Source organism: Triturus cristatus, chromosome 10 (assembly GCF_964204655.1).
Source record: "Triturus cristatus chromosome 10, aTriCri1.1, whole genome shotgun sequence".
Taxonomy (NCBI): domain Eukaryota; kingdom Metazoa; phylum Chordata; class Amphibia; order Caudata; family Salamandridae; genus Triturus; species Triturus cristatus.
Window position 1 is genome coordinate 139,081,351 of NC_140593.1, and position 19,651 is coordinate 139,101,001.

Genomic DNA, 19,651 nt, shown 5'->3' on the forward strand with positions numbered 1-19,651 from the left:
CCCGGAGGGACCGCACCGCCAACCAGATGGGAGGAGGCATCGCCATCATCCACAGAAACACCATCCGTATCACGACCAGCACCGACAACACCCTTACCACCGCCGAACACCTGCATTTCCAGATCCACACCGACCCGAAGACCACCCTCAGAGGCACCCTGATCTACCGACCTCCGGGACCACGCACCCAATTCAGCGAGGACATCGCCGACTTCGTCAGCCCGCATGCCCTCCCCTCCGCTGACTACATCCTCCTGGGGGACCTCAACTTCCACCTGGAGAACAACAACGACCGCAACACCAGCACCCTGCTCGACAACCTCGCCAATCTTGGACTCAAGCAGCTGGTGTCCACCCCCACCCACCTCGCCGGACACACACTCGACGCAGTCTTCTCATCCAGCACAGACATCGCCTTCAGCCACGCCACAGAGCTTCAATGGACGGACCACAGCTGTGTCCACTTCACCTTCAAAAGAACGATGACCCACCACCACCAGCAACAGGTTGCCCGCAGAAGCTGGAACAAGATCACAGCCGACCAGCTCACCACCTCCTTGAGCCAGCTCCCTCCTGCCAGCTCAGCGAACCCCAGCCAGGCCGCAGACAACCTCACGAAGTGGATCAGCAACTGCGCGGACGAGCTCGCCCCACTGAGGACCCCGCCCAGCAGACCCGGCAGCAAGAAAGCCCCATGGTTCACCGACGAACTCAAGAGCTCCAAGAAGAACTGCCGAGCCCTCGAGAAAGTCTGGAGAAGGGAACCAACACCGGACAACAGGACCACCTTCAAGCTTGCCACCCGGAAGCACCACCAGCTGATCCGCGCCGCCAAGAAAACTGCATTCAAGGACCGGCTGGACAACAACGCACACAACTGCAAGGAACTCTTCAACATCGTGAAAGAGCTTTCCAACCCCAGCGCAGGAAACAACGACATCACCCCATCGCAAGACCTCTGCAACTCCCTCGCCTCATACTTCCACAACAAGATCGCGGACATACACAACAGCTTCAACAACCAACCAACGCACACCACGACCGAACCACCACCCCCCACCACCACCCTCCGCGCCTGGACTCCGATCAGCACCGAAGACACCGTCCGCACGATGAACTCCATCCACTCAGGATCTCCGACCGACCCCTGCCCCCACCACGTCTTCAACAAAGCCGACGCTGTCAACGCACCCCACCTGCGAGACATCATCAACACATCCTTCGACACCACCACCTTCCCTGAGAGCTGGAAGCACGCCGAACTCAGCGCTCTACTCAAGAAACCCACAGCGGACCCCACCGAACTCAAGAATTACCGCCCCATTTCGCTCCTCCCGTTTCCAGCCAAAGTCATCGAGAAGACCGTCAACAAGAAGCTGGCCGCCTTCCTTGAGATGAATGGATCCCTCGACCCCTCACAGTCTGGCTTCCGAGCCAACCACAGCACCGAGACCGCCCTCATCGCCGCCACCGATGACATCCGAGCCCTGATGGACAACGGAGAAACAGCGGCCCTCATCCTCCTAGACCTCTCCGCGGCATTCGACACTGTCTGCCACCGCACCCTAGTACAGCGCCTCAGCAACGTCGGAATCCAGGAGAAGGCTCTGGAATGGATCATCTCCTTCCTCGACGGAAGAACACAGAGAGTCCGCCTACCACCGTACAAGTCAGAGGCCACCGAAGTCATCTGCGGCGTCCCTCAAGGATCCTCGCTGAGTCCCACCCTCTTCAACGTCTACATGAGCCCCCTCGCGGCCATCGCACGCCAACACAACCTCAACATAATCTCCTACGCCGACGACACCCAGCTGATCCTCTCCCTGACCAACGACCCCGCCGCCGCCAGAGCCAATCTGCTCGAAGGGATGAAAGAGGTAGCCGAGTGGATGACGACCAGCCGCCTGAAACTGAACTCAGACAAGACGGAGGTCCTCATCCTAGGCTCTTCACCCTCCGCCTGGGACGACTCATGGTGGCCCCCCGCCCTGGGCACCGCACCCAAACCGACAGACCACGCACGCAACCTGGGCTTCATCCTGGACTCCTCTCTCTCCATGACCAGGCAAGTCAACACCGTCTCCTCGGCGTGCTTCAACATCCTACGCATGCTACGGAAGATCTTCTGGTGGATCCCCACCGAGACCAGGAAGACCGTCACCCAGGCCCTCGTCACCAGTCGACTGGACTACGGCAACGCCCTCTACGCCGGCACCACCGCCAAGCTCCAGAAGAGACTCCAGCGGATCCAGAACGCCTCAGCCAGACTCATCCTCGACATCCCGCGAACCAGCCACATCTCCGGACATCTCAGAGACCTGCATTGGCTCCCCGTCAACAAAAGAATCACCTTCCGCCTCCTCACCCACGCACACAAAGCCCTACACGACCAAGGCCCGAGCTACCTCAACAACTAAATCAACTTCTACGCTCCCAAACGCCACCTCCGCTCAGCCAACCACGCCCTCGCCGCCGTCCCCCGCATCCGAAGAGCGACAACAGGAGGAAGGTCCTTCTCCTACCTGGCCGCCAAGACCTGGAACTCCCTCCCGACCGACCTGCGCCTGACCCAAGACCACCTCTCCTTCAGGAAGAAGCTGAAGACCTGGCTGTTCGAGCAGTAACGGCACCCCCCTCCCCCCAGCGCCTTGAGACCCTATGGGTAGGTAGTGCGCTCTATAAATGTCCTTGATTGATTGATTGATTGATTGATTGATGGTCACTCTAGGCTAGGTGGATATAATTAGCATGTGCAGTCTGGCATTTTCTGCACTCTGAGATAACAAGGGGTTTATTGTGTGCAAGGTTACAGATGTATAGTTAATGCAGTGCAGACATTTGAAATGGAGTAGTTTGTGTCTAAAGTTCATAGAAACTACTGCTACTGCCAACACTTATCAAGTTCACCCCATCTGCACTTTACAAAAAACTAAATAAAGAAGCTACAGATTGTACATGGTGGACTTCTGTTTATGGTGAACAAGGGAACCTTCATCCAGTTGGCTACCTAGCTCAAATGGAACCTTCTTAGCAGCCACGGCCTGTGCAGGTAAGAGCAGTGGGGCGGTGGGGCTAGGTTGGGGGGGGGGGGATTCGACAGACAAGGGAAAATTAAATAAATAATTAATTTTCCCTCGTTGTCGTCTGCCGAAATTTCCCCCAGCCCGGCCCCACCGCTCTTACCTGCGTGGGCCACGGCTGCTCCTTAGAATACAGAGTAGACACTTCGCAATGCATTCGAATACAGAACCCAAGAAAGGATTCTGTGATAAAAGACTAGAAAGGTGACCCCCGGATACTACATCCAGCCCTTGAGTTCACTGCCTTCTGATGGAGTTTGCACACCTTCTTCTAATATTCTACATTTGTATAATGTGAGTCAGATTCATCTAGGTGTTCTGGGTACATAGGAAACGTCAACTGTATCAGGTGTCTAAGTCTAAATAAGTGAATATATCAGCTGTTGGGCTGGCCCTGTCAATCAGTACTACTCAATGGCAATGAACGTCTGCTTTTTAATAAGATGTTCCTTTTGCGACAATCAAACTCTGCCTTGTGATGTCATAGGACTTTTCTCTGCTTCAAGGGAGAAGAGAATTACTTTGTAATGGATTAGCAGGTTAATATGTTTGGGACAGTCTCATCTTCTTAGCCATCTCTCGTAGCCACTGTTTCAATACCCAATGTCTGGGTAATTTAGCCGTTACTCCTGTCTTCAGTGTACAAACTATCACCTGCTCATTCTTAAAATTCAGATGGGGCAATCAAGGAGGTTTTTGAAACCACCTGCCTGGGCAGTGCTAAAGTATGTGTCTAAGTCAGGAACTTAAAAAAAAACCTTTGTAATATTTGCACAACAGTATCTCCGCAGCACCCATCGCTGCCCACTTCCTGAAGTAAAGTGGGTCACCATCAATTCTAATGTGGAGACGAAGGACTGATTCAGTGAGGTAGGAATATTAGTGAATACAGATATTTTTTAAGCATCCCCATTTTAATGAGTGTGAGTCTTCCCGCTGTGGATCATGGTAGCCCAATTCACTGATCTATCAAACCTGAGAGACTCTCTGTCACTAGGTCATAGTTATCTCGGATTACCACCTCACAAATTCTATGGATTTTAATGCCTATATATTTAACGCCCTCAGAGCACTACCATACTGGGTACTCCAGTTAAATTAGAATTGTGACTGGAGCTAGCAAAAAGATTTCAAACTTCTCCCAGGTTATGGAGAAGCTGTGAAACCTGATTATTTCCTGGATGATGGGACAAAGGTTCTCCGGTGGTCTTTTAATGTAAAGAGAAATATTGTCTGCCTAAAAAGAGATGAGCAGCTTCCATCTTGGGACTGTTAATTCTCTATGCATTGTGCTCATGTATCCAACACTTCAGTGGCTCCAGAGCAATTACAAAAAGCAACATGGTGAGGGGACCACCGCTGAGGAGTTCCCCTCTGAATATCAAATGAGTCAGACACCAACCCATTGGTTCGAAATTAGTCACTGGACGTGCATACAATAGCTTGATAAGACTTAGCATATGAGCTCCTTTTCTCAACTTGTGTAATGTAGTGAACAACAATGGCCATTCCAGTGAATCTAAAGCTGTTTCACAATCAAGGAACATTGAGAATATTTTAAGGTGGACTTCAGCAGGTTCATTACTTCAAATAGTGTGCATAACTTCAGCGATGTGGCCCTACCTGCAACAAGTCAAGCCAAGGCAGGTAGCATCAGACCATTCATCAATGGAGCCTGGCATTAACAAATCACCTTAGTAAGGAGTCTATTGCCCACACTGAGCAAAGGCAAAGGTTTATACGGCTGGCATAAATTCATAACTATACCAGGTTTGGTAAGAGCCATGACAACCACCTCTCTGGTGGATGAACAGAGTTTACCATCTCTCAGTGCCTCAGTACAGACTTCAAGCAGATGTGGAACAAGGAATTTCTTATATGCTTTGTAAAATTGTAGTGCAGCTGTCTGATCCAGGCGGCTGTCAGGTTATCAATAGCTCCCTTAATTCAGCTGCCAATATAGGCTCAGAGAAAAACTTTGTGTGAGTCATCTAACCATGAAAGCGTGTGACATTGTCAAGGCTTTGGTCTGTTTGTGCAGTAGGCAATTGTGATCTTATGGTATGTAATTGTCCACAATATGCTGCAAAGGTTGCTAGAATGTTTTCTATGGCTTCTTTTCCAATAAGATAATTGATCGCCTTCACCTCTATCTTTCCATCATAACCAACATTTACCCAGCCTCTACCGTCCCAATATTGGCAAGCCAGAATATATTTGGCCATGTAAGCAGTTTACCCACCTGCCATTTCCAGGTAACCAAGTGGCAGAGAATTGATCACTGCCAGAAGGAGTCTTTTGTTTCAGTATATTTACTTTTGTGACTCGCTAGATCTTTCCCTAGCCGTTGCAGCAGTGTACTCCAGCCCTGTAGGACTCCTGCCTATTTGGAAATAGCCACCCCTCTAATATATACTTTGGGCTTTTTACACAAGGTGTCATGCTTACACACATATTCCATGCCCAAATTAAAGGCTTCTTTAATGGGTGATTGTAGAAATGCCAAGTCAGGAGCACTCCAGCAACCAGTCTGTCAAACCTGATATGGGAATGCTATCTCAAGCTCCACTGACGAGAGGTCTCACAACGTGCAGGACAAGTATGTAACCTGTGATGTCCATGGTACAATATCTCGACATATCACCCAGTAGTCTACACAAAAAGGAAGGTGCACTTGATAAAAGTCAACCAGACGACAATTGTATAATCCAAAAAGTTCTTCTTTTTATTTTATCTTGTTTTAAAAAACCGGCACACAGCCAACGCGTTTTGTTCCCCACTGCCACAGGAACTTCGTCAGGGCTTTCTAAACATATCAGTTTAATAGCTGGCGAGCTGGAATATTTGGCGATCAATCACGCAAGTAGTCTATTCGTGACTACGAGTCTTGGACAGAAGAGTAGTATGGAAATGTTATATTTTTACTGTGTCATTAAAATATCCTCTAGCCCCATTATCTCCATAATCTGAAATGTTGCTTTCACCATGGTAGGCATGTGACCAATCAAGGGGTTGAATCTGGCTAGTCTTGGTTGTAGGGCAAGGTTTATTTCTTCCCCATAATATATTTCACACATTTATTTTTTTGCAAACTTTAATTATTTGATCAAAAAAGGTAAGCGTTTTAGCACTATGTGTTTTTAAAGAGTGGCAGGCATATCTAGTAGGGTCCTTTTCAGTATTAAATACCTAGCAAGTATATATTTCCTGTTTTAAAATCCAGTTTTATAGACCAATATTCTCAACCCTATAGCCTAATCTGTTGTTTTCCCATGCCCATAATGTATACCTAATGTCACATGTTAAAATGTATCCCTTGTAGCATAACTATCTTCCCTCTATTTCTCTCTATACAGGCTAATGCCTGTCAAGCATTCTATAGGTTATTCAGACCTCTTAAATTCCAGGATAGTATGTAGAACCTTGTGTTGTTGTGATTATGTAACATGTAGTTAGCATATTTATTTAACTCGAGTAGGAACGGATGGATGTAGGCATTTGGACCATACTTTTGTTGCTCTGCTGCCACCTAATAAACCAGGGTAAACTTCTGTACCCACCATGCCACATTGATCCTTTATCCAAAACCTTATTCATAACACTACTAAGAACACATATAAAGTGATACACACATAGAAAGTTGGATCCCCACCCTTCGCTGCCATAGGAAACATCTCAGTTGATCAAAGCCCTTGCAATGGTATTAAATGTGAACAGAACCTGTAGAATGCAGGTAATAGTTGTCGATTGTCAGCTGACTCTCTTATAGGCGTAGAACCAACTCCGATGTCCAGGTCCTCACCGTTCAACAAGAAAAAAATATATATATGACCAAGCATATGGTATAGAGTCCCATCCAGTCAACTTTCTTTTTTAATTTACATCTCTAGTCCTTTAATTTGACTTCAGAGTGTTTGGTGATTTTCTTCCTTTGCTAACATAATTTCTGAAAAATTTGGAAGCCTTTGCAGCCTTAGTGAAGAAGTGAGCCTTTCCATGAACTTTTATTTTGTGCTTTGTTGGATACCTTGAGGAAGTATTTGACTTTATGGATACCCAGTTTCTATTTAGCATCAAGAAATGCACTCTTGAATCCCTCGTACAATCATCATGAAGTCTGAATACCGTGTTATGGTCAATTCTTGATGTTGTAAAGGACCTCTTTCCGTGGACAACCACAAAACAGTATTACAGTCATAACAATTCAGTATTCGTGCTATAATCATTCTCAGGAGAGCCCTTGGAGGTAGCCTTGGTGGTAGTGAGCGGTGTAGCCTCTTTTAGGAAATTGGGTTACTGGTGGAGGGGGTCAAACCTTATTGAAGCAGCAACCACAATTCTTGTCATGGTGAAACACAAGCAACCCCCAATTAACCTGTGCTCAACGCTCTGGTAGCTTGGCACAAGAGCGGTCAGACTTCACTCAGAGGCAATGTGTAAAGTATATATATCACACAATACCGTGAAAGCACACCACAAGACAAATCTCTCACAAGTAAGTAATATTTAATAAATTATTTGACACCAAAATGGCAAAATTCAAACTAGTAGAACATGAGTTACACAGTTTTAAATATTTAAGCAAAAATAGTGCTTTAAAGCACAAAGCACCAACTTTGAGGTGTGGCACCGCAGTCAGTGCGACTGACGCCAGAATCTGGGGATCACGGTTCGATCTGCCGGCGGCAGATTAGCCCAGCACCATGTGACTCTGGGCAATAGCTTGCTTAATCTTCCCGATGGCCCCAGTACCTAGAGACCCTTACGGGTGATTGTTCGGGCTTTACAAATGTGTATTATTATTATTATTAACTATGGTTATGTAGTCACAAGTTCAGCCCAACCTTGATGGAGTGCGTGCTGGATACAGGGACCAAGTTAGGCATGCTGAACAAAATACCTTCAATCCTGATTGCGGAGCAGTGAGCAGTCCTCCATAGAGAATACGTCGCGCAGCCGTGGTTCCAAGGAGCTGCGGGAATGCGATGTGTGGTCCTGCATCAGAGATGCCTCATGCAGCGACAGTTCCAATGAGCTGTGAGGTCCTGCATTGGAGATGTGTTGCGCAGAATTGGTTCTGTTGTAGAACTGCAGGAAACGCATCACACTGTGTCAGTTCGGCTGAAGACCACAATTGGGCTGGCAGAGCACTTCCAGGCCCACTTCCAAGGGTTCAGGCCTGGAAGGACACCACTTGGGGGGTAAGGACTCACAGCAAGCAGAATTCAGGTGCCTAGTTGAAGGTGGTTGGAGCCTTTTCCGTCCCTGAGCATCTGATCAGGAGGCCAGCCAACTAGCAGTTGGAGGTCCAGTCCTTCTCATGCAGGCAGCATGGCAGCAGAGTAGCAACCCTTCTTGCAGCACAGCAGCACAGCAGTCCTTCTGAGTCTTCCACAGATCCAGAAGTGATCTGATGAGTTGCGTTTGAGGGTCCACTACTTATACCTGGTGCCCACTTTGAAGTGGGAGAAGCTTCTAGAGTCCTCCCCCTACAGAGGTGTCTCGAATTTCCTGCCTCCCTGCCCTGGTCCTAGCTTGTCTGGGGGCAAAAATGACTAGTGTGCAACCCTTTGTGAGTGTTCTGAAGCATAGTCTTGTGATGCACCCAAGAGGAACCTCTGCTCCGCCGACCTCGCCCTGGCAGAGGTCCCCTGCATCCGCAAAGACTGAACTGGCGGGAGAGCCTACTCCTACATCGCAGCCAAGACCTGGAACAAGCTCCCTGTGAACATCAGATGGTCCCCGACCCTGCACATGTTCAGGAAGGACATCAAGACCTGGCTTTTCGACTGATCCAGAGCTGCTCCTCCCCCCTAGCGCCTTGAGACCCTCACGGGTGAGTAGCGCACTTTATAAACCCCTGATTGATTGATTGATTGATTGATTGATTGATTGATTGATTGATTGATTGATTGATTGATTGATCGATGTGTGAGTGTGGTAGGGGACAGATCCTCCTCCTAGTTAAGACAGAGATGTCCCATCCCGCCAAAACGTATCCCCCTTTGTCTCACTGTCAAGGAGTAATACACAAACACCAACTGCCAGCTGCACCTAGTCATGTGACCTAGGATACAGGCTGCAGGCACCAAATGGTTGAGACAAGAAAATTCTAACTTTTTAAAAGTCACTTAATTGTGACTTAAAATCGAATTTGCCATTAAATAAATTTCCAAATAACCATTCTGTAGTCCCCAAACTCGATATTTATACCTGCTCCCAATGAAATGTTATCATTTATTAAATGTTATAAGGTAACCCAATGTTATCCTATGAGAGAGGTAGGTCATGCAATAGTAAAAATCAAATTTGAGAGTTTTTCACAACCAGGACATGCAAAACGTAAATGTGCATGTCCAGCTTTAAATACAACACAGCGTGCCCGATGGGTTGTTTAGGGCCTACCCTAGGGGTGATTTATATGTATTAAAAACAAAGGTTTAGGGCTGGAAAAACATTTATTTGCCAGGTTGAAATGGCAGTTGAAAACTGCTCACACACAGGCTGCAAAGGCAGACCTGGGACATGCTTTGCTTTCCAAGGTTACTTAAATGGGCGGCACAATCAGCCCAGCAGGCTCAATAGTAGCATGTAATTTACAGGCCCTGGGTATCTGTAGTTATGTTCCATTTGGGTGTAAGCCAACTTTATCATGTTAAAAGCAGAGAGCACAAGCACGTTGGCACTGGTTAGCAGGAGTAAGTGCACAAAGTCGTAAAAGTCAACCAAAGTGGGTACAGAAAACAGGAGGGTGAAGACAAAAAGCTTGGGGATGACCCTGCAGAGAGGGCAAGGCCCACACGACCCACCTCTAGCCAAAAGCCAGAGTAGACTAATCAATACCTTGATGGGTTTACCTGCTTAGGCGACAGAACATGGACGAAGGCCCTGTTATGCAAGGGTACTTGTCTGTTGTATTCCTCCCTAAACTCAGGAGGATCCCTCTGTCTGCACTCCCCTGAGCCATTGGACTGACCCCTGGCCAACCCTTTTTCTTACTTGTGAACCCCATCTGTGAAGCACCTGACTTTAGCTTTCTCACAGACGCATTCCAGTAGGCAGAGAATACCACCATGGCCAACAATGTGATGCGGCTCATTCCCTCCCTTGCACCAGACTTCTGTCTCCAAGCCATGGAAAACTCTGCCCATAAGGAAAGCAGCCAAAAGAGGCCCCTTGACAGCTGTCAATGTGAAGAGCCAGGCCCCAGACCATTTACTGCCAGGTGGAAGCTCAAAGCAGAGACATTGGGTACGCCTCTCTTCCAGCCTTTGAGATGGCAAGTAGTTCCATATGGGCTCCTAAGGGTTTGCTGATCTTTGAGGTTTGTCAGAGTGGGGGGCTGCAGCACCGGGTGTTAAGCACTCTACTTCTACTCTACCTCCCACTTGTCCCCTGGTAGTATTATGGGATTGGCTTTTCAGCCCAGGGTCTGTACCCGAGGCTAAACAAGGGACACCCCCTTTTCCCTGTCCCTCCAGCTGGGCTGCCGTACCCTCCGCTTGGGAGTAGTACAGCCAGAAAACTGAACTGGCAGAGTGACCTGGGCAACTGCCCCTCCCAGCTCTCCTGACGCCGGGGGCAACTCATTCCTTAGAATGCCATCTATGGGCATCTGGGGACTGACTATGACCCTCCCACTGGGCCGCCTCCCCACCCCACTCCAGGGAAACCAGGGCCATGGGATGGAAAAAGTCCTGCACCTGGACCTGAGTTACCCTGCATACCTGGCTGGTGTACTGCTCTGGCGAAACCAGCCTTTCCACTTCCATGGTCTGGCTAGCCTCAGTATCCCTCAAATCAGTGACAGAGATCCCATTCACCTTCACCTGGTGGAAGTTACAAGCTCACTCTCTGAGTCTATTCCCAAGCTAAGGGAGATCATGGCTTAGTCTGTCTTCTGTTCCCGGGGGCTACTTACCTTTGAAACACCACTGGCTACTCCTGTAAAATTCACCTCAGTGACTTCCCACCCCAATACTCCTCTGACATCCTGTGCATCCCAAAGGCAACCTCATAGGCTGAGAACCACTTGCCAATATCACCCCCACCATATAAGTAGACACCAAATCTTTAGGAATGTGAACCTTTTTATCTAATTGGATCTGTGGTTATCGCTGGCACCTTTACTGTTAGAATCCTTTTGCTTTGCCTTGAGTTTATGCTCCTTCACGGTCACTGAATGAGGCAGAAGCAATTTCTTCTCAGCTCTTCTCTCCTCTAATTTCAGTTTGGCCATCTGCATCTTGAGCTCTCCCTCAGCCTTCCTATCCTCAAGCTCCTCTGGGACATGCCATTGGAAGATATACTGCTCCCTGGCCTGGAAGGAGGCACTAATCATGTGGGCATGTTGCCCCTTTCCCTTACGGGTGCTGCAACTCAAGACTTGTGCCCAAGTCCTCCTTTTGCTCCTCCACATCATTGTCCCCCTCCTGGTCCACTGGTGCTGTCAGTGACTGATGAACTTACTCCCAGGCCCTCAGAGACATTGGAGCTCAGGCTTACTGGTGTTTCTCTTGGCTAGAAGGCCTCTCTCCTTACAGAACTCTTTAAGCTGAACCATAGTGTAGTTATCCAGATTCTCAAGCTCAAACTCCATCTTTGCAGGTGTATCCACAGGCACAGACAGTCAGGCAGAATGAGGGTGAATGTAGAAAAAGCAAATGAACTAATCAAGGAAATGTTAAAATGAACTCAAAATTGTATCAAATTAGTTATCTGTGATTTTAGTGTTAAGCAAATTTGCTTTATGGCACTGCACAAGCAAGTTTAAAATCTCACTGCTGAGTACTAATGTAGGAAAGTGGGTTATTGGTTGAGGGGGGTGAAACCCTACTCAAGCAGCAACCACAATTCTTGTCACATGGTGACCGCTCAACGTCCTGGAAAGTCCATAAAAAGACATTCATCGCACTTCAAGCACCTCCCTCTATGTTCATCAGCTCCACATTTCATAAGTGAGACCTTTCTAGAGTCCGGAGAGCTTGCCTCCTACACCTACCGCTGCGCCCCCGGTGTCTGAGGCAGGCCATACTCCTTCGCTTCGTTAACCTCACATGACTAGATCTGGAAGACTGCTTCAAGCACCTCAACAGATCATTGAGGAATTATGACGTATAGGTGTTATATCAGTACTTTTTATTTAACAGAGGGGAGATGTTGTGTCTTGTAAATATGTAGAGCGAACCCTTCTGGTCTCTGATGGTTTCCGTAGAACTTAATAGACATAATCGTTTGGGTGTTTCTGGGGGTGGTTAATAAAGTTCATGCCACAATGCGTACAGTGAGTTAACGGTACCACTCTGAAGAATAAAGACATGCACTACAGAGCTCCGTGTATGGCGTGGTCATCTGCATGCTACTGGGCTAGGGATCATGCTACAATAGCGAAACTAAAAAACTTGTTAGGTCATAATTCTAACCTCCCCCCCAGTGATAGTTGTATGCATTAAATGCATAAGATCCCACCAGATCAAACTACACAAGAAGTGATACGTTTCTACCCGAAACCGGTCGACAATAATCAGTAACTTCGTATAACATGTGTGAAATCTATGAAACTGACCAATCCATAAATGTAACAAGCATTTGCAATGCAATAGGTCTCGCATTTCAGAGAGTTTAAGCTATTAGCATTGTAAATGACAATGCCTTTTATGTATGTTTTAAAAACAAAAACATAAATAAAAGGCATTGTCATTTACAATGTCAATAGCTTAAACTCTCGTCAATGAGAGACCTATTACATTGCAAATGCTTGTTCATCTTACTCCGATCACTGCCTGGACTTATTTTTGAGGACAGAGGCTTATTTTTTATCTTCGGAGTTTGACGTAGGGCTAGAGAACGAAAGAGCCAACGAAGGAGAAACAGAGGATGGCATAATGGGAAAGTAGGGGTGAAAAGGAACCTACAAAAGTGAGATTAGAAATTTAGTGATGGGGAAAAAAAGAGGCTCCTGGTGGAATCGCCGCTAAGGCAGCCTTGGTGTTATATAACTCTGGCTTAACTGGCTCCCTATACAACCTGCATGCATTTAATCATCATAAACTGAGCACTGAACAGTACACACGCCGCAGCTGGGTAACAATCTTTGCAGATTCCAGGAAACAGCAGCGACTGGCGCTCGTGGCCAGTCAGCAGGGAGCGATGGAGGGAGGGTGTGCATTGAATGAGTGCGCGGTGTGCGGAAGAGGGTCAGGTCGCGTCTTGTGTGTGCTGATGAGCAGCGAGCGAGGGGAGGGAGGAGTTGTGAAGAAGCAGCCAGGAGAGAGGGCTGTAGTTGCCTGGAGGTGCGGACGTCACGGTGCATGATTTCCGAGACAAGCATCAGCCTGCTCTCAGACACCGAGTGCCTGCACTGGAGCGGTCTCCCTCACTCCCAAGGTAAGACGCCGTGCAGGATTTGCAGGTAAAATCGGCTGTGTGTCAGCTCTATTTTCTGGCATATGATCGTGCACTAAACGGCTATTGCACAGATTGAATTGTAGGCCAGCGTCCCAACAGGGAATATTGAAACAGTTTTTCACAATAGAGGCGTGGGCCAAAATATGAAGCAAAAGAAGGTGTGCAGTTTTGTGGTCCTTCGTTTCTTTGCAGTTCAGGAAGGTACCCAGACAACCTTGCCAACTTTATGAGGCTAATATTCACACAAATTATTTTTATGAGAGAACAACTTGACAATCATACAACATTTTCCAGGGGGTATTTTTTTTCTCCAGAAAACGAGTTTTCTTTCCTTATAATAGGGTGTTCAAAAACTTTCTAAAGATCAGAAAACACGAATTCTGCCAATCCCACCAGTAGAAATAACAAGCGTTGGCCGCGCGCGACCAGCCGGAGACGCTAAATGTGGTGGGGGAGGGGGAGAAGCGGGAGTTGTGTGTGCGCGTGCGTCATCGCGATCGCTCTGAAAGCGAAAGTGATCGCGATGACGCACACGAGTTTTCAAAGTGCTGCTGGCGGCTGGCTGCGCGCGTGCACGATCGCGTGAACGCAAGCGTTAGGCCAGCCAGCAGCACTTTGAAAATCCCACATACAAAATGTCTCTTCGAGCCAGCGCATGCGCTGAGCTCAGCGAGACCTAAAAACTGGGGTTTCTGGTTGTCAGAGTATGTACCCTGTACAAGCAGGACCCACCACTCTCGTCAGAGTGAGCTAGATACACACTAAAAAAGAACCTGTGTTCACCCTCAGGTAGCTTGGTACAGAGCAGTCAAGCTTATGTAAAGAGGCAATGTGTAAAGTATTTGTGCAACACACAAATACTCAGCAACACAGGGTTAGAGAAATAGGTTATATGGGTATGAGTAAAATAAGACCAAAACGAGAAAAGTCCCAAAAGTAGAACCGGAGTTATGAATTTTTAAAGATTAAATCAAAATATAGTGCTTATAAGCAATTAGTGCTTATGGGTTACTTAGGGTCCTGCTGGACGGGGGTAATTTCAAAGTTCAGGACGACCATGATGGAGGGCAGTCCGGCTACAGGACTCATGAAGGTCCTGCTGCAAAAAATACCTTGGATGGTGGAAGTGTTGACTTCGAAGACTCGATGCATCAGTCTCGATCCGCGCAAACGATGAAGGCTTCATCAACGAACCCCTTGACGATGCAGGCAATGCATTGTCATTGAGCCGCGCTGGCCATTGTTATTGAGCCGCACAGTCCGTCAAAGTGATGTTATCAATCAGCTCCTGCGTTGGCGTCGAAGGGCAATGTATTAGTTTGGATCGGTGCAGAGTCATAACTTCGTCGATTTTGATGGTTCTGTACACGAGAAGTCGCAATTTAAGTGCCCATGACTGGATTCACACCACTTGGCAAGGTAGAACTCACAGATGGCAGAGCCCAGGTACTGTTGAAGGGTTAAAGGAAGTCTTTGATGGCCCTGAGACTTCACAACAGGAGGCAAGCCAGCAATCCCTTGGGGTCACTCTAGGTTCAAGTGAGATGGGTCCAGTCCTTGTCCTCAGCAGGGTAGAGCTCAGCAGGCAGCATGGCAGCACAGCAAAGCAGAAAAGCATGTCTTCCAGAGCAGCAGTCAAGCAAAGTGGCAATCTTTGCAGCACAGCAGTCTTTACTCCTGGCAGAGTTCTTCACAGGTCCAGCAGTGTTCTGTCTTTAGTAGGGTCAGAGGCCCAGTACTTATACCCAGTTGTGCCTTTGAAGTGGGGTGACTTCAAAGCAGGCCCTTGGCGTGCACAGGTCCTTTTTCCCAGCATTGGCTCCAGACTATCAGTAGGAGGTAATCAACCCTTTGTGTAGGAAACAGGAAACTGCCTATTCAAGTGCATTAGCTCACCCCTCTCCCTGTCCAGGAAGAGCTATCAGAATGCAGATGAATGCAGAGGAGTGCTCTGTCACAACCACCGTTTGTGGCTGTCTAGAGGAAATGCACAAAGTGTAGCTGTCACCCATCCCAGACGTGTATTGGAGACAGGCTGCAAGGCACACACAGCAGTAAGAAGAGAGAATTTCCCACTTTCTAAAAGTGGCATTTCTAAAATAGTAAGGTCAAAAACAACTTTACCAATGAAGAGAATTTTTCATTACCATTCCAAAGATATAAAACATGCAGTAACTACTCCTTTCTGATCTGGAATTACAGCTTAAAGGTGAACTGCACACACAGGCCCTGCAATGGCAGACCTGAGACAGGTTTGAAAGGCTACTTGTATGGGTGGCACAATAAGAGCTTAAGGCCCACTAGTAGCATTTAGGTTACAGGCCATGCGCATATGGTATACCAATTTACAAGGGACTTTCAAGTAAACTAAATATGTCAATTTTGTATACACCAATGTTACCATGTTCAGGGGAGAAGCACATGCACGTTTGCACTGGTTAGCAGTCGTAAAGTGCTCAGAGTTCTAAGGCCAACAAAAAGAAGGTCAGAAAAATAGGAGGAAGAAGGCAAAAGGTTTGGGGTGACCCTTCAGAGGGGGCCATTTTCCAACAAGACCCTCCTCCAGCCTAAAGACAAGGTAGCCTAATCATTACCTTGATGGACTTCCATGTTTAGGGAGATAGAACATGGACAATGGCCCACTACTGCAGGGGTACATGCATGTTTTATGCCTCTCAGAACCCAGCTGGATCCCTCTTTCCATACTCTCTAGGGCCACTAAGCTGACCCATGGGGAATCCTTCTACTTACCTGTGGACCCATTTGTGCAGCGTCTAACCTTAATTTGATCACATATGCATCCCAGTTGGTACACAGTACCACCATGGCCAACAAAGAGATGTGGCCCATTCCACCCTTTGAGTCTGATTTATGTCCACTACCCAGGGAAAACTCTGTCCATAAGGACAACAACCAACAGAGGCCACTGACAGCTGTCAGTGTAAAAAGCCATGGCCCCAAGCCATCCAGGGGTCTCTGTCCTCTGTGGTTTCTCAGATTGGGGGGCAATAGCTCCAGGTGCATTACATCCTTTTTCCACTCCCCCTACCAGCAGTTATGGGGTGGTATCCTGAAACTGGCCGTTTAATCGAGAGTCTGTATCCTCGGGCTAGGCAGAAGTCAGGGATAAGTCCTTCCTCCCCTGACCCTTCATCTGGGGTTTTGTACCCTCCGTTTGGGAGTGCTACCCCCAGACAACTGAACTGTCAGGGCCCCTGTGGTGGACGCCCTTTCAAGTTCTCCTGACACTTGGGGCGACTTCATTCCCCAGAATGCAGTCAATGGACATCTGCAAACTAACTATGACCCGTCCCTGGTGACTCCATATAAGGGAGATCACATGGTAAAAAGAATAATGGATTACCAAAATGTCATGCTTCAAATAGGCCAGCTCTGGAAGAGGTTCTTCATAGTTCTAGGTCGCCAGCTCTGGGACAAAATCTCTTTGGAGCTATGCCACCTGTAAAATCAGGGACACTTCAAGAAGAAGCTGAAATACTTCGCTTAGCTAAAGTTCTCTTGTTTTACAACTCTGCACTCCTGAAGCGAAGGTCGCTCTCAATTAATTTTATGCTTTAGAAATAAATAAATAGCTTTAAAAAAAGGCACCTCCAGGAAAACACATCTGCTGGCATCTAAACCACTGTGGTAGTAAACTGGAGCCTCATATTCCTTCTTCTGTCTCTCATCTGTATATATGGGAGATAGTACCCACTGATGTACTCATAAGGATATTGCAAGACACAAAGAAACTCCTTCTTTACAAGGTTCTGGAACTCCAAGGTGGCTCATCAGAATACCTTTCTAAAGGCAGAAAGCATGTATTCCTTTCATGCAAACCAGTTAAATGCTTGGTGTCTTGCTCTTTCATATGAAACCGAGAGTATGGTTGCAGGCAGGAGGCAAAAGCACAATCTGTAGTGGCAAATTAAACACACTAAAAGCAGTCAGTAATTTGTTGCAAAAATATATAAGAAGTTTAATGCGTAAGTCTGATTGATAAAAAATTCTGTGGCACAGAAGTTGTAGAAACATGCAAGAGATTCAGACTTTCATGTAATAATGTAAAACATGCAAAAATAAACGTTTTCATAAATATCTCCTTTGTGCTGATCACTCTAGATGAAAAACAGATCAGAAGAATGGAAAGTCATTCTCTTTTCCATAGCATGAACTGCAGCTGTGCTAATGTTCTTTCATTAGCTGCTGGCTTGGGAATGAGATATTAGGAAATCACAAATCAGTCGTAATAAATTATTACAGTTGAGCAGCTACGTTATTTCGTTATTACAGGTGACTGGGGATATCGCAACTCAACATTCATAAGAAAATTGGAAACCGGTTTTAATACGGGGAGTGCATGCTCACATGTTTTATACAAACAGTCTAACTCTTTAACCCATATTGATATTTTTATTAATATTATATAAATTAACTTGCGTCAGGAACACTTACAAAAACCCGTTTTGCAGATTGGGCATGGATAAGAGCTATTATATAGCGACGAAAAGGTGTAATTAATGAGCAGTGCCAAAAATCATAAAAATGTAATGAATGTACCACTAAGAGGATTTAATGTATGGAATGAAATATGGATTCAGGAGTTTCTTTTTATGATTTGCACATGTCGTATCCAGAGCTGTGGTAATGGCAAGCACATTTAAGAAGTCAAATATTGCCTGTAACTTTTTCGAAAATAAAGGGCTCAGCCCCAGACCAGCCAATCAACAAACGGATCATTAAGAGGTTAGAAAAAGGATATTAGGGTAGGAAACATTGAGAAGGGATGGCTATAGAGATTCATAGTGCTGTTGCTTACTACTGTATTTTTAGTCAAACAAATTTTGAAAAAAAAGGGAAAATACTTATTCAATATTTCTATTTCCCTTCCTAGAATTCCTCATTGCAGCGGGGGTTATGCAGGAGAGCAGAAACCAATAATTTAATTAATCTTTAACAGATTTAATATTGTACGAGAGGCCTACTCATCGTCTGATAATGTTCATTACTGTATCACTGCTGTCCATGAGTGAATTTTCAAGTAAATGAAGAATTTGATTGATTTAATTTTGTAAATTATTTTCTAGATTGTTACCCGTCTGCACTGGCTGACATCGTGTTCATGGTTGATGAATCCGTCGATAATACTGAAAACTTCAAACTTGTGCAAGGATTTTTGAATGAAACCATCTATGCCCTTGACGTCAAGGAAAGATGTGTGAGAATTGGTCTGGTGATGTACAGCAATGTGCCCAAAGTGATTACTTCACTGGGAGAAAATACAGAAAAAGATGATGTTCTAAGACTACTGCAGACCCTTTCGACGAGCTATGGCGTAGCACACACCGGAGCGGCCATCAATTTCACCCATTTAGAAGTATTCAGTGAATCGAAGGGGAGCAGGAAGAACCAAGGCACCCAGCAGATCGCCATCTTGATCACCCATCGGCCTTCGAAGGACAGTGTTATTGAAGCAGCCCAACATCTCAGGCGAGATGGCGTGTCCTTCTTTGTCATTGGAGTACAAGATGCAAATCATACCCAGCTGGCTCAAATGGCATCATACCCACCAGAACAGTACATTTCTGATATTAAGTTGTTTTCAAATCTGACGGATCTTTCCCAGATATTTTGGAAGAAGATTTTGAATGAAGTGCAGCTGAAGACCTTATCACATGCAGGGAGAACAGAGATAGTCCAAACAGGTAGGATCCAAGCTATTGAGCACAGTCGTGATTTTAAAACAAATGTGAGAAAACATTGACTGAAAAGAATGAATTGGAATCAATGAGTTAAAAATGCTAATCCTTTTCATTGGGATGTGAATACCTTTGAATATATACATTTGCATTTCCATAAATTCGAAAACTATTTTTTTCTCATATATTTTGTTTAATCTTGTTCACTCTGAACATTATTTCTATTTTTATACTCTTTTAATCATTTTTATTTTTAAACATTTTCCCTCGCTCTGTGCGCTAGACCTGCTAAACCTGAAGACCTCTTTTTACAATACTTCAAAACCTTCAAAACAGTGGGGCATCACCACATATCCTTTGCTCTCTTCTTCTGCTCCAGGCCCACATCATACCTCTTGTCATCGTCCTATCGCTCTTACTTAGCTTTTATTGCCTTCCTTGCAGTCCTCTACTTTTTGCCGCACA

General features: G+C 46.3%; 1 protein-coding gene across 1 annotated transcript in view; it reads left to right on the plus strand.

The window, feature by feature from the left end:
- The window catches only part of LOC146789044 (collagen alpha-6(VI) chain-like), a 788,523-nt gene that overhangs the window by 388,475 nt on the left and 380,397 nt on the right, over positions 1–19,651 (plus strand). The window contains exon 5 of the mRNA XM_085631022.1: positions 18,575–19,192. Coding sequence (XP_085487148.1) covers positions 18,575–19,192 — 618 coding nt within the window. The remainder of the gene's footprint in view (positions 1–18,574; positions 19,193–19,651) is intronic.